General features: G+C 36.2%; 1 protein-coding gene across 1 annotated transcript in view; it reads left to right on the plus strand.

Annotated features, from left to right (window-relative positions):
* Positions 1 to 247, plus strand: part of LOC111515065 (lipase member H-like) — a 30227-nt gene extending 29980 nt beyond the window's left edge. Inside the window, exon 4 of the mRNA XM_074185812.1 lies at positions 3 to 247. Within this exon, the coding sequence (XP_074041913.1) occupies positions 3 to 117 (115 nt within the window). The 3' untranslated portion in view covers positions 118 to 247. The remainder of the gene's footprint in view (positions 1 to 2) is intronic.
* The last annotated feature ends 16729 nt before the right edge of the window (positions 248 to 16976 follow it).

A 16976-nucleotide genomic window follows, 5' to 3' on the forward strand; every position in this document is an offset into this window, starting at 1 on the left:
AGATTCACTATCATTATTTTGGATGACTCTTATATGAAAAAGGAAGTTGAAAGTGTTGACTCACATTTTCAAGAATCTAAACAGCTTCAGAAGGCATTGCGATATTCAAATGTATGACACCAGAAACAAAAGAAATATTTTACCGAAGAAAATTTGTCACTTCATGCGAAAAAGCTCCAGTGGATACTGGAATTCTCTATTCAACATCCTGTTCCTCGAATTGAGAGAGAGAGCAGATGTCCAGAGCAGATGCTTCTTCATATATTGCTTTATCTTTGTGAGGATCTTATGATTTTTCAAATTCGGTTTTTGACTTGATGTTTCATAACACCATTATTTATGTTTGTCATTTTGATTGTACATAATCATCAGACACAATTCAATGTGTGAACTTGGACTAATCCGATCTATTTATTGTTAATAGGATATGGATGATATAAAATTTGAATTTGAATTTGGATTTGGATTTGGATTCGGATTTGGATTTGGATTTGGATTTGGATTTGGATTTGGATTTGGATTTGGACTTGGATTTGGATTTGGATTTGGATTTGGATTTGGATTTGGATTTGGATTTGGATTTGGATTCGAATTCGAATTTGAATTTGAATTTGAATTTGAATGTAGTGGTGTCATAAATTTCAGTGTGACTAACTGAATCAAATTGGTGGTATGTTAAATTATGGAATGCCCAACTGAAATCAAATACAGAGATCGACAATGAACACAACTTTCCTACTGCGAAAGAAACCTACGAGAGGTGAAATTTTCGAATGTAAAGGCAGAATTCTTATTTTTATAGCGTATGTATGTAATTCAATTTCAAAATTGTTGTAGATACTCTAGAACTACCGTAGTAAGCAAATTGAAGATGATACATATTGCTGATTATTTTAGTGTTACTTTAAACGCAACAACACTTCGGTGTAAACTTCATTCTTTACCATCACCTTTTTACACATATATTTTCAGATATATTTTCTTTGCGAAGAATGAAAGCTCAAAGGTGTCTCCACAATTTATTATCAACCCCAAGATGTTAAAAAGGTGAAACAATCAATCATATATGTTTCGAACCTATATAGGTTCATCATCAGCTGATTATTTAAAATTCTTCAATAACAGAAGAACAACATAACAATAGTTAATACATTGAAGTATAAAATACTTACATGGAGAAGAAAGCATTTTGTAATGGAAAAAAAAATTGCTACATATTACCAATGAACAAATGGTCACAATATATGTAATTATTTATTGGTAACATGTGACAATTTTCTTTTATCCAATATAATTTTTTTTTTCTCCATGTAAGTATTTTATAGTTCATTGTTATGTTGTTCTTCTTTTATTGTAAAATTTAAAATGATTGGCTGATGATGAACCTATATAGGTTCGAAACATGTATTGATTGATGGTTTTACCATTCTAACATCTGAGGGTTGATAATAAATTGTGGAGACGACTTTGAGTTTCTATTTTTCGCAAATCTACTGCACTCCAATTTGAGATATAATGGACTTCTACCACAAGTTATATATTTTTTGTCAGATTATAGTGCTTCAAAGCTATTGTCCACAAAAAATTATCCTTAGTTCAGAAGCCGGACCTAGAATTAATAAGAAGCATCAACAAGGATTTCCTTTCTGCGGAAACTTGGGGAGAGTGGTTTTTTCGAAATTTTACGCAAAATATTTATTTTCATCACGTGTAGGTCGCTAGTCTTAGTTGAATCTATCCTACACTAATGAACAGTGAAGCAGGTCTGTTGGAGGTTACTTGATTGATTTCGGTGAGACCACACTGCTGGATGAGTGAGGATGTGAGACAATATGCACAAATATTCGTTAGATATAATGCAATATTCATTGTGATATTACCCAAGGAAACAGTTATATGTTGTATGCCTTCTGAAAGAATCCTTTCTGCGTGGAAATACTGAAATACTGAGGAAGGAAAATGTGAATTGCTATCCGAGTATTTATTTTTATAGCTCATCATAATAATTTGGTTAATATTTAGAGTTTTGATACACTAGACGCTACTTCCTATTTTGTTGCAGCAAGCCATTTGCCAGATCATGATGTATTTATGACGTAATCTGAAGATATTTGAAAGATTGTAGTTCGCATATAGACCACAAAGTATAGAGAAGTTGAATGATGATGATGAAGCTGAACTGAACAGGAACCTTTCTGTGGCTTCTCGAAGAACCACATTAATGAAACATTTGGACGACAAAAACTTTAAAAAGACCTGCTTCGTAGAGGCTGAGATACGAAATTGATCAGATCGAGCAATGACAGTTTATTGGAGCTGTATCATCAAAATGCAGAATAACACTGCTTTCAGATAACAAGAAATGTTCAATCCGCAATATGTACCATGAACTATTTATATATCATATGGAATCCATAAAATATACTTGGGAAATGAGAAATGAGGCTTTGAACCCGAAGACGATTGTGGATACTAACAATCAAAACGACCCGACGTAACTCGGTTTGGAATCGTTTAATTTTTATTTTTCATTTTTTGTTAATAATATTTTCAATTTTTAATTTTCCGCTTGTATTAATATTGCAATTTCTTATTTTTTGGTTGTTGCTTGTATGTTATTTCTTTGTAATTTCAGTTTTTTGTTTAATAAAATTGTAATTTTTTCGGTTAATATTTTTATTTTTTTTACAGAATTTATATTATATCAGACAATGGAAGTCCAAACTGATGAAATACACCACGAAACATTGTCAACTACTTTCAAACAAGCTTTGAACCCATCTTGTTGATGATTCGTTTGTAATCATAATTCGAAAATAGTGAGAGGATTATGACGAGCGGGATATTATATTCGATGAATATACTTTGTTGAACTGTTTACCTCTGATTTTATCGATATATTGAGTTGATCTTGAAGGTCAAGAATTTTATTTCTATCGCCTTGTGAATTTTTTCCAAGCAGAAAGATAAGAAACAATATATTAATAAGATAATATTTATCTTTTTTTCAGATGCCAATGATCCAGTAGAAACTTGAATGATGTATGTGATCTTCACCAATCATAATACCGACGCCCATATCATGTATACAGGATGTCCTCCAGTTTGAGCGAATGAACGATATTATTCATTGTCGAAAAAATTGTCAGAACTGTGAATAACGAAAAAACCAAACTTCTTGTCTTCAAGAGATTTTGGAAGGTGAAAAACGATAAACCCCAAAGTACATTCACATGCAATTTTTATTAACTGAACATTTGAAGAAAAAATTGAAATATTTTATCACTTTAACAATACTTCTAGAATTTTTTTTGTATGGGTAATAACGACTGCCTTCATGAAGAAAATATCAATGGGACCAACAGGAAACTCCAACTACGAAAATCAAAAATAAAAGTAGTTTTTTACATCTATCGATTTGTTATACAATAAATTCATGAATACATTCGTGAATCAATTGACGAATTCATGGAAAGGGGTGAGCAATCTGAACCTTTCAGTTTCTTCACGTGTTGTATTTGACGATCCCCAGTTCACCACCTCGAAGAAAGATGACCATTGAAGATAGAGAAAATAAATAGTATTTTTAATTTCAATTTTTGGCCCTCACCAACTGCCTCATAACCCAGAACTTCGAATGTCAATATTTTATTGAATGAAAAATGAAAGCTATTGAATTGAGGCCAAAAAAATGGTGCAACGAAATCAGTGAGTTGCCTGGCTGGTAATTATCGCGGCATCAGTAGCGTTATTACAAGACGAGAGAAAAATAAGGATTGGTGGGTGAGACTATGGCATCAATGGAAGGAAACGGCCGGTTTGGAGCTTGTGAAAAATTATTTCAAAGAAGATCCTTCCAAAGGATTGGGGTGTTGTTGAGATAATGTTATAGTATCCCAGCTTGTTTTCTAGTGAACGCTGCCACTGCCCATCTGAAGCTGATGGTGACTAGCTAACACCCGAATTGTTGAACATTTTTTCGAATCAGTTTTTCATTCTGGAAACAGTGTAATATCTATGATCGTGAGTACATTTGAAAAAACAAAAATTTCGTCCAATGAAAGTCCAGTATATAATGTTGGTATGGACACAAAAAAACAAAAACTCTGGAAATTCATGAGATATTGACAAAATATAGAACATAATCTATTTTTGTAGATGAACTCATGAAGGGATTTATGAATTTATTGCTGAATGTAAAACAGGAAAATCAATTACTATTGTGACCGTAAAGATATTTACGAATTCATTGTACAATAAATTGATAGATGAAATACTGCATATAACAAGGCTTTTAATGCTATTGGGCTCTGGTATGTTCCAATTTTTCGTACTTGCAAAAATCAACAGTACTTGTCATCACTCTTATGTTTCAAATCAACTTTCAGTAGATGCTTTGAAAAAATACAACATTACGTCAGCTGAGAATTATAGTGTTCTATGTCCCCGTATCACTGGTTGTGGGTAATTGAAGTTGAATATTTGAAACTTTTTCACAACAATGACTTGAATCGGATAGCTGAAATAACAGGATATATAAATAGTCCTGAAAATAAGCTGTACTACAAATGAAGAAATGAGAAAAGTGTATTTGGATATAGAACACGTAAAAACTCTTTTGGATTTCTAGTGGGATATCGCACAAGTCAGCATTAAAAGTTATACTGATTTTCGTGAGATTTTATTGAGTCAGTAGTACAAAAATAAAAGTTCTTCTCAACTAATATCACAAAAAGTAGGGTAATTGTAAAATAAAAATGTATGAACTTTTTTCAACCATCGAAATATTCATTTCTTCAACTTTACCTTGGACTTTGACAAGATTCTAGTAGAAAATCTGGACGAGGAAGTTGATGCTAGTGTTTGATGAGTGCTTGCTGCAGTCTGAGTAGTCGAAGTTGAAGATGGTTCTGCTGGTACGTTATGCAATGATTTTGACTGCTTTGACAATGAAGTAGCAGGCAGTTTTGTTTTGGATAGCAGTACGTGATAAAAGTGGCGTTCCTCTTCAGGCATTTGTGGTAACATGTCAATAATTGATCTTTCATTTTCTTCAGTTATTCCTAAATTGACATCCCTCAGAGTTTCAACTTCATTCCAGGTAAAGACACGATATTTCAAATTAATTAGATTTTGTTTTTCGTATATGATATTTTTCACCTTATAGTACGGCAAAATAGCATGATTTAGTTTAGCCGAAGCGCCTCCATAATCCATATAATCAGTTGACTGCATTTGCAAAATTCTCAGTTTGTATTTCCATCAATTTGGTATCTTCATCAGGATTCTTATTAATATCAACGGTGACCAAATTTCCATGTACCTAATATATCTTTCAATACAACTATGAGCACTAACGATCTCCTGAAGGTTTCCATGCTCAGGTTCGTTGAATTTATGTTCTAGTTCTTGGAGATTTCCTGACAAAATGACAAAATAGAGTTGCGATTTTAGGAGACGCAGCTGTCTGGCCACAAAATGATTTTTGTTAAGAAAGGGTGGTCTGCAATCACGGCTTTCAAAATTTTAACCACTGCATTTGTTAAATGATTTCCCGCTCTTCCGCAAATGAACTCATGCCACAAGGCGTTGTAAATTGTCTTATCAATACTAGAATGAGCAGTTAAATTGAAACAATTCAGTTTTTGTTTATAATAGTAATGACTCACACAAGCCTTGGGAAGAGCAAAAGTATTTTGCAAATCGTAGGTTAAGACGCATGTCTTAGTATCCTGTTTGCCTTCACATCTTGATCTATCTGCTTGCCTCTCAGCATTACCAATTTCCTTCCTGCGGATGTGACCCTCCTGAGAGAGTTTTTGTGCCTCCGTTGGATTCTTAATGTGCTCATACTCTTCGCACTTATCACACAAATCCTTTTTTGGCTTGAAAAAACTAATATTGTATTCGTAGTTCAAAATATGCGAATGAATATTGAATCTTACAGGATCTTCCGTTGATGAAACATATAGTTGATACATTCTAGTCAGGTTGAGATCCCTGTCAAGGTAAGTCATTTTTGTCCCTGCTCGACAATAATGAGATTCCATTGGTTTGAAACTTTCAATGTGTCGCCTTACCAACCTTTTTCTTTCCTCTGATATTACTTTTATGGTACGCATACCTCTTGTAGATTTTCTGGAAATGTTAGTATTCTCATCCTGAACTTTGTTGAAAAAGTAGTATATTCTTTGTTTGTTGATATCCAGGGTATTAAGGAAATATGACTGGCAAACTTGAAGTCTCAGAGTATTAATTTCAAAATGGTACTTGTAGCTGAAAGTTTTTTCACTCAATTTCTTGTTTGTTCGCTTCCGCTTGGCTGGCATGCATTCTACATGTTTAGAATAAAAGTAGAAATTTTTATCATCAGACAATCTCCAAAACTGGTCATGTATTAGCCGCCGTTCGACAGAAGTGATCTTTTTTGTGCAACTGAAATTGCAATTATTGGAAATGCAGCTTTTCGTCTTAATTTCCCTTTTCTGATGTACCTGCCTCTTTGCATCTATATATTCTTTCCTTCTTTGCCTTTTAGCTTTTCTTACATTCTGCTTCTACGTCTCTGGAGTTCTTTTTTTCTTTCTGAATGTTGATATTTCACTCGAAATTTCGTTACTTGTTCCGGTATTTTGGTCTTCCACTAAAACCTGGTCGGTGGAACCCACAGGGGAACCAATCATCACCAAATTTGTTTTTGGAAGTGTAAGTAGTTGGCATTGACTTCTTTCTGTTTCTAGATCATCCCAATGATCGTGAGCATCTTGAAGAATTTAAATTTCTACATAAGATACTGGTCTATTAAATGAAATTGTGAGAAATATAATATATAAACTAGTTTTTTCAATTACCCACCTTAATTCTGCAAAAACATTGGGAGTTATCGTATTATTGCTCTCTTCAATGAAACACATTTCCATATTCTGAATGTCCATAATTCGAGGAACTTCAACTACATCATTAGGAATTTGTTGAAAGATATTCGAAACTATTTTGGACATTTGGTTTTTTGAAATTTATAGCTAATTCTTCGAAAGAGGCTATGATTTCGTTCAGTTCCCTAAAAAATAAATTAGAATGCCGACTTTGAAACTTTACCAGTACCTACCCCAATAAAGATTGAAAATATGATAGCTAAGCACCACTGAAATTACAGAATTTTCAAGTATTTTCTTCTACTTCCGTTTGAGGTTATGTGAAAAATTTCAAATCTCAATGGCACTGAATTATTTAGTTTTGTACTTATTTACTATTTTGTACTTACTGCCAAGCCCCTGTAGAGCATTCCGATGGTGTGTCAGGCGGCAAAGATGACACATACCTCATTTTTAAAACTGTATAATATTATTGAAACAGCAAGTGTAACGACAAAATGTGATTTAAATGTGACAGTGACAAAGGATATAGAACAACTCAATAATCTGCCAATGTAAGTAGTTGTAACGTTAGTTCTGCTGGATGTGAAACAATCTGTTTCTGTTTAAAATCTGTTTAAAATCTGTTTTTCCGTTAACCAGCTGTCGCACCCCTACGAACGACAACCCTCAGAAGTCGAAACTTGTGCGAGCTAAGGATTAACGAGGTCTTACCTTTTAACGTGTGATTCCTAACAATGCAAGTTCAGAGTGGATATGGACTAATATAAGAGAACGAAATAAAATTTCCGTTATGGATATAGATTATTCATTTACTGAAATATTGGATATGAAACCACTGTATGGAGATTTCTTTAGAACAAGTAATTTTTTATGATTTTTTTGGTATATCTAACTCATTTTCGACCGAAATGGCGCATAGAACAATATAATTCTCAGGTGACGATAGCCAACTCAATTATGTTTTTTGTACGTTAGTACTTGTTTTTTCATCATATACTTTTATAGAGTAACATCAACTTGTTCATGAAAAATGTTTCCGGTTTTACCTGTTGGGCGTGATGGAACATTCAAGAATGCGATGAAAACTTCGAGAATAGTCTAGAACGTTCGGAAAATCCAAAACATCTCAAATTATTATGAAACTATTAAGGGAGCTAGGTATATGTTGTGATAGCTCTCTATCACCCATATGTCTACCTAAAGAAAACACATAACAAAAACTTACAGAAACGCTCACCTTCAAAATGATTTACTTAGTTAAACGAAACCAGTACAATCGTAACATTTCTTCATCAAACGCGTCGCATCAGTTTGTCAGGTTGCATGAATTCATTTTCATGTGGGTTAGTTTTGATTTTACTGTAACTTTTATGAGATGATTTTGAAGAATATTGGTTTCAGGATCTATTACATATTTATTCACTGAGAATTGATGACGTATTTGTCTAAAAATAGTTTTCCAATCATCACATTTCGTATAACCATTATTTTAAACATGGCTAAACATGGCTTTCGCGACCTTTTTTCCAGGCATATAGAAGAGATATAATGAATTATTTCGTTACAGCTCAATATCAACAAGGCGTTTGCTACTGATGGAGCGCCCGTCATCGTACTCAAAAAGTACGCCAATAAGCTTGCACCAGTATTTTGCAGACTTTTCAACTTGTCTCACAAGAAAGAGCTTTTTCCTTCTTGCTCGCGTTGAGCCTTTTCCCCCCAAAAAAAAAATATTTCAAAGGTGTTTCTATAGACCAGTCGCTTTGCTATAAGTGACATGAAAACTTATGGGGAAAGCCGCAAACCACAATATCCTTAAACATCTGGAAGATTTTAACATCTTGAGCAATCAACAATATAGATTTTGGAAAAGAAGATCAACAGGCGACCGTCTCTCGTATGCCACTCATATTTGGAATAACGCAATCGAGGTGCTATGGCTTGTCAAATTATTTTTGTGTATGGCTTTCCAGCTTCCTGATAGAATGTTCCCTACAAGTGGCTATCGATGAATATTTCTAATTCTTTTACCTTCAACGCTGGTGTTCCCCAAAAATCCATTTTGCCTTCAACCCTCGTATTATTATATATCAACGACTTTTTGAAAAAAATGAAGAATTCTTTATATTGCTTTGCTGACGACAGCACACTCAACGCGACATTCCATGATTCCAGGACATCGGCTGTGGATGCACATCTTCACAGGCAGAAGGAGGTTGCATATCTTAATAAGGATGCAGAGGTGATTTTGAAATGGGGTAAAAGCAACTAGGTTCAATTCAATGCCACGAAAACCCATGCATCGGTTTTCTTCAAGAAGATAAATGTCTTAGAACCGGATATAATAATGTCAGGACAGACAATTCCGCTTTCTGCTTCGATAAGCTTGTTGGAAGTTAAAATGGACACCAATATGACTTGACACATGTCGCTGGAATTGCAAAGGCTGCTTCTCGAAAGCTTGGAACACTGTTTCGAACCAGAAAACATTACAAACCTCAGCAACTTTTGATGCTTCATAAAGCTCAGATCAGATCTTCGTTGGATTATTGTTCTCATCTATGGAGCTCCGCCCCTAAGTTTACCATCCGGCTGATTGGAGACACGAACATAATTTGCAACTTTGATAGACTGGAACATCGAAAAAAAGGTGAAGATTTGTCTTTCCATAGATACTTTATAGATATTATAGATGGTCGGTCGGTAACCAAGCGGTTCGGCGTGGGTGCTTTGTTCACTCACTCGAATTGACTGCCGTGTTGGTCGGTGGTTCAAGCCCTAGTCTGAACGATCGATTTGCACTTGCTATCGTCCAACCCGTGTTAAGAATCACACGTTGAAAGGTAAGACCTTGTTAATCCTTAGCTCGCACAAGTTTCGACTTCTGAGGGTTGTCGTTCGTAGGGGTGCGACAGCTGGTTATCGGAAAAACAGATTTTTTTTAAAACAGATAATTTTATAGTTACAAAAATCACACGGATAGCACCACCGCCCCGACATACGGATAACATTGTCATATTTCCACAAATTGTGAAACATTGATGAATATCCACAAAATTAATTACTTGAATCGATGTGTGAAACTCTACAGCCTTCCAAGTTGGGAATACTTTGGACCTCCATTCTTACATTCATAGTACTTCAAGCTATATTTTCTATGCAGATCCTGCAATTGAATTTCATCTTATAGTTCCAATATATTGGATATTTCAATAATTTTCATAAACAAAAAACTATTGATTAGTTCAAACAGTTGTTTCAAGTAGACACCGTTTATGGCATTACATCAAATCAAAAAACTGTATTTTTCATCGAAAATGAGAACGTCTAAACATTTCTATCAATGGTAAATACATTCTTTTTCTATCACTTCGTATTTAAGTTTCGAGCTGCACATTCACAAAAAGGTTTGACGTGAAAATAATCAGAGAAAGATAAAACAAACCGCATTCAAGAGCTGCACACGAATTCAACATTCCTGAGTATGGCATGTTGGATTCAAGCTCACATAAACGAATAATCTTGTATTTTTCACCCCCCGACAAAAGGGCATATTTATAATAATATATTTAATTAGCGATGTCGTGATGTCAAAAGCAGCAGCGAGTTGGCTTTACAGTAGAGTTACTTTGTCTCTGCACGTATTAAGGACTTAACATGTGATGTGCCTGTACACGATGCCTCCCACCCCTTTGAACCTCCCTCACGGCTCGTTCTCTCACCCCTTTCGGCCTTACCGAAAAGTGTAGAGCAGGAAGGTTTTATTATTATGATTTGTTGGAGTCATACAACATCTTATAATATGTATGAGGATTCGGGGATAGGTTTAACGCAATTAAAAAGCTTATGAATACTAATGTATGTTAGTGACATGGGTGGTTGTATGCTCACCAGCAGAAACATCTGGAGGTCTTGTATACAAGGTGATTTAAAAAATGTTGTATCAATACTTTCGCATTTCGTACAAACAAATACATTTTTATGTATCACACCTCAACTCAAGATACGAGAAAACATTATTGTCAGACTGGTAGAACAAATGTGAATCCGAGAGCACCAGAAAATAGAATGTGTTATAATTTTAATTTAGTATGAAACATGTGTGATATTAATGGAAGTTTTTTGAACTTCATCAAGGATTGTTTCTCACATAGAACCCTTCATTTATAGTTTATTTTTATAATTTTCAAATGTTTTATATGAACAGTGTGAAAACTGAAACTATTTCATTTAGCATATTTCCTTTAACATTTTCTGTAATTTAGTGTACACCTGTTGGAAATGAAGTGCTACCTGTCACTGCAACACGAAACGTCAGAATTCAGATCAGAAAAAGATTTAAATATATTTATAAAACAATTTCCTTGTCGTTATATATGGTATATAATTGAAAATTGAAAGTAATTTCAGATACTCATAATGTTATCCTGAGTGCACTTAGTACGTGTATATCAGTATATTCGAGTAACTTGAAATTTGAAACTCCTTTAAAAGTATTTTACATTATTGACACTTAGAAAATTCAGAACCAATTATATTATTTATATGCAGTATCTATAATTCATAATTATATTATCTGTGATAAACGTAAATGTTATATGAGAGTGTGTGTATTTATGTAAATATATTGTATAGTAATCTGTATTGAAAATTATACTCATTTTGCTGTCACAATAACTGAATACTTGATTTTATCGTTAACATGAAAATGAATTCATGTAACCTGGCAAACTAATGCGACGCGTTTGATGAAGAAATGTTACGATTGTACTGGTTTCGTTTAACGATAAAATCGAATAATTTGTTTGTATATACTGTATATGGTGTATACGCAGTACCTTCCGTTTCCGTGATATATTTTTGTTTATTCACAATAATGCTGCATTTGTTAAATTACACTCTGTATTTATTTTTTTCTTGTGTGACTAAATATTATTATTATTATCGAAGTATGCGCTGGTCAGGCCCTATCCCCCTGAGCCCCGATAAGAGATCATTGGGCCCGAGCTTGTATGAACCTGAGAGGGGGGGAACGAATTGTTAAAATAAATTCGGCACTTTTCGTTACCCACAACATATTCAATATCCCCCGGAGCATAGGGCAATACCGGTGTCTCGTCAATACTGTAGGCGTGCCGTAGATGGTAATATAGCACTCTTTGGGTGGCGTTATGTCGATGGATATGCCGAGACCGCATATGCTGGACATGCTGATAGCAAGTGCATTAGAGTCGTGGGCGCCACGCGACAGGCCCTGCACCTTGTGTCAGGAACCTCTATACCCATCACGCGACTGCGGTAGACTAAGGTGTTGAAGACACTATCCTGGCAAGCCATGATGAACCCTTCAGATTCCGACTACAGCCCACTCGACCTGAGGAAAGCAAACGTCAGGCGCTTTGATAAGCCAAGGTCTCCAATGTTATTGAAGAAGACCTCATGCATTGGCTTATCCTTGTGTTTCCGCAGAAGTGAGGTGCTCTCTGCGGCTTTTACATGAGGTTTTTTTCTGAACGGGTTCCAACTCGGTGAAAGAGTTGTAGTCACCTCGTTCAGTGTAGAAAACTAAACCGAGTTTATCAGCTGTTCGGGCAGCTGCCCTAAAGAGAAATGTTTCAATTTCTGCTCTTTTATGATCACGGTATATGCAGAAAAGGGGATCCAAGTCCTGACGACTTTAGAGGCTATATCCAGTATTATCCTGTCATGTAGACACTGCATACTCAAAAGTCAACGGCCTTCCTGATATCGGGGGAAGTACAACCGTGAAACGAATTATTCTGGATGCAAACTCCTACAGAGATGTATCATTTTTTGGGTCTTTACGTCGAATTGACACAGCTTTCCCAAGTCCACTTCTCTTCTCAAAACGAGTAGAGTTAGATTGAAACGATTGTGCTGATAATTGCCGCGGAGAGAGTTTTTCACTGCTGTTACCTCTTGTAAGTGGCGTTGTTCCATCTCGAGGTAAGTATTCGTCTCTCCGGCATCCAAATGGTGTCGGATGCTTTCATCTACGAGATGCAGATCCTCTTCGTAGTCCCTGTATCGTCCTCTTTTGAGTTGGGCCATTGCACATTTGTCTATCCTGAATTTCATACCGATAGCATGCTTGTACTCTTTCACCTGTTACGTTTCAATTTAGCACTAGATCAAACTGCTCTTATGTGACCTTTCAAAACACTACGTTACCTTTTAAGATCTTTATTCAACGAATATTAACAATGTAATTAAGTTACAAGTATATTTTATTCATTTAACATCATAGTAATGGGAATCTTCCGTTCCATAGAAAACTATACCTGAAATGTACAAGAATAAATGTATGCTCCCTGACTAACTGCTTTGACCAGTACTTACACATTCTCCTATTGCCAATCGACGTTGGAGATCCGAAATTCCTCGCTAGGTTGAAATAGTTGTTATTGTTTGTTTTTCAGTTTTCTTCACCTATCATTTTTTTAGCCGTTGTCTGCCTTATTCCCTATACCTTTCCAAGAATATTTCTTGCATAAATTGTTATTCATCACTTCCAGAAGGTTTACTGACATATTAGAGCCATATCGCCTGAAAAACAATATTAGTTAGCTCTGGTTTCTGAATACTGTTTGATATTTTCGGTAAATATTCTGCATAAGATGAATGTTCAAATATTTGTACTGAAAGGGAAAGATGTGGCGACTTACCTTATATGTTTCTATTCCATCGCATAAATAAGGATTGGTAAATAGTTGAAAATAGGTTGGAGTGAATACTTTTGTAAACATTATAATATACAAGGTTAAGAGACAGCTGTTGGTTGACATCTGCCGAACTTTCGTAGTGTCGTTCCGTCGACTTACACCGAACTAGTTCTACAGTTGTTCACGGGTGAGGGATTGATCGGCTACTCAAGTTGTCAAGGGTTGTTTTAGGGTTGCAATGCTTTGAGAAGGAGTTTTGATGGGTCATGGACTTGTTGATGATGTCTCAAGTGGCTGTGGAGGAATTGATGGATTTATGGTGTTGTGCACAGCGCCCCCTTGGTGCTTGTAGTGTAGATTGGACGCACTGTGGCAACAACTGGTTAGCTGTCAGATGTGGCAGTCTCCTTAGTATTCGGAAGTTGGCTTTCGATGAGCTTGGTTCGGAGTTCAAAGCGTACCATCAGACTGATTGTAGGATATATTTGGTTGTATTTGTGCCATCCTTCACGGGGATTATTTCTACAAGTCAGGATTGTATAGCGGAAGACTGATTGGTCATTTTGGTGTGGATATTTGCAGTCTGAAACTTAATCTCTTTTGAGGATTTGTGGTGGTTACCGAACTCGTGCCAGGTGGAAGGATTTCCGAAATTAGGTATGTCTGAATCACTGTCGCATCTCTCATGTGGTCTTAGCTATGATATCACCTCTTCAATTCTACAACCTTCGTTTCTCGTCTCTAGATTCGTAAGAAACAGAAGGCCCTCAGTCACTCATCAAGTCCCAGCAGGACTTCCGTGCAGAGCACCGCACACGAAGAATCGTATAGAAAACCCCTTGGCCAGGGTGAGAATTTTACCATTAAATGTGTTTTAAATGATTTTAGTAATTTCTGATTCCATCGTTATATCTCAACTGAATATTAGTATTGAAGAGAGGTTTCAACACTCATTCAATTGTCTTGATTTTTACGGGTCATATGGTTATACAGGGCACCCAATATACCAGGGGTATTGATTAGTCAAATAGTCCTATTGAATGGGGGTTGAATCTCACCTTGTTTTTATCTGATTCTGATTGAGAATTTTCTTCCGTATGGTTTTTTTCTTCTTCTTTAAGTTTTTTTTATCTTTCTGGATCTTATTTGGTGATCCATTACTGGTCCAGCTTGTCGTGCCCTACAGGGTGATCTATCTTGGTGGTGCTACAGGGTGATCCATCTCCGCCGTACTACAGGGTGATCCAACGGTGCTACAGGGTGATCCACTTCCGTCGAACCACGGAGTAGCCTAACACCATATACCGGGTGGCCCAAAAGGAGCACGCAAGTTATAATTGGTTTATTTGAATATTGGTGATATACTGAGTTATTTAAATAATTGTTTGCCCTTATGTTTATTGATACCTGTTTGATACAGTGTTTGTTTATTTATACCTGATTGATATAGTGATGCATTTGTGAAACGGAAATTGAGGTATATTCTTCCTTTCACGATTGCCTGTTGACACCGATGCGCATACGCCTGAGCTCACGCGACGCAAACGAGTTTGTCTCACCTTCCAATACTAGTATTTACGATTTCACCTACTCAATTTTCGTAGTAGTTTTGCTTGACGTATTGTAGTTTTTTTTGAGCGTCGTTACTACCGTAATTTGTGGCTGATTGAATTCGTGGTTATATACACCGCGTTCTTGTATTGACATTTGAACATCGCGTAGAAGTGTGAATATCGCATTGTTGTCTTAGAAGCGTTGTTGGTTGATCCATGTAAGTTACGATTACTGAATAAATCATATTGGGGATCTTTATCTTTTATTTCCAATATTAATTGGTAAGTTATTGATATTGTGAGTTACTTGGGGTATCTGGAGGATTAAATTTACCTGGCGCCCATTAAGATCTATTTGAAATTTGCTAAGTTGTTTAACCCACTCCCGTCTCCACTGTTTAGCTTAGCCGCGGATACCCATCTGTCTCATTTGTTACCGACAGATGATTTAGTCTCCTCTTGTGGTTTGTGAGGTGACACACCACCCTCAAGGACTGATGAAGATTTTTCTCTCCAGACTCATAAAGTTTACAATCATTCATATAAAACACATGACCTTGTGCCTCCGGTTTCCAGGGATGCCACAGTTATACGCACGAGTATTTCTGAGCGCAACGGATAATGCCAAGAGTGAGATGCAGAAGAGATAGGGACTGAGGGAATCGTCATGAAATACACCCCTTCTGAAAGTGACCCACCCTGTTTGAACTCTGGCTTGACCAGATGTTATGGTGAAGCGAGTCTCCAAAGTGGCATCAGTTGTTCAATGCATCTCACAATTTTGTCGGGTACCGCAAGGCATCTGAGCATATATTTATCTATCTATTTTTTTTTCAAGGAGAAGGGAAAATCTTCATAGACTCTGTGTCGGATTCCTACCGACTAAAACCTCTCTCTCTCTCTCGTTGCTCAGCAATACGTACCGGAAACCGCTCTCGCATTACTTCGATACGTATGCCCTAGACAGTGCGAAACACTAAAAGTAAATTCAAGAACATATACATTCAAAGAAAATATCACAGTTATTATCACGAACTTCTGGCAGCTATCATATTTGGTCATCGATTTGTGTTCCGACTGATCTCAAGTTTCCTTGAGCTTATTTCTCGTCACCTGCTCTCTTTTTCCTCAGTTTTGATGAATTCTCTTATCGTCATATATGTTTTGTTCCAAGTTTCTTCGCCACGTAAGAGACTTCCCATCATATTTTCGGCATTGAATATGGTGTTTGTTTCACGTGCATACAGAAGTCTCGCATTTTCCCATCTTACACAGACAAAAAGGGTGTGTTCTATGTCGTCGTCTGCATTGCAGTAAAGATAATCTGGAGATTCTGCTCTTCTACGGTTATATATGTACCTACGGAAACAACCGTGCCCCGACAGTGCCTGGGTGAGGTAATAGTCCACCTCTCCATGGGTTCGAGTCAATCAACTCTCTATCGCAGGCATTAATCGGTGTGTCCATCTACCGTATTGACCGCTATCCCATTTTCGTTGCCAGTTATTTATCAAATTTTCTCTAGCAATTCCCTTTGAAATGCCTGCATATTTCTCTTTTCCCTCGATGACTTGGAGCTCTATTGGTAGAATTCCAGCAATAACACATGCTGCTTCTGCAGATATAGTTCTATATGCACTACATATTCTAACTGTTAATTTCTTCTGCAGGCCGGTGAGTTTTTGGACCAATTTTTTGTTTTGCGTTACTGTGTGCCATGATGGTGATCCGTATAAAATCTGGGAGTGTACTACTCCAGACAAAATTATCCTCTTGGAGGACCTAGGACCCCCAATATTGGGCATCAGATTGGCCAGCGCAAAAACTGTTCTTTCTGCCTTGAGAATACTTTGGATTACGTG

This window comes from Leptinotarsa decemlineata, unplaced genomic scaffold, assembly GCF_025532065.1.
Source record: "Leptinotarsa decemlineata unplaced genomic scaffold, Ldec_3_MD MMD2_tig00078346_RagTag_RagTag, whole genome shotgun sequence".
Classification (NCBI taxonomy): domain Eukaryota; kingdom Metazoa; phylum Arthropoda; class Insecta; order Coleoptera; family Chrysomelidae; genus Leptinotarsa; species Leptinotarsa decemlineata.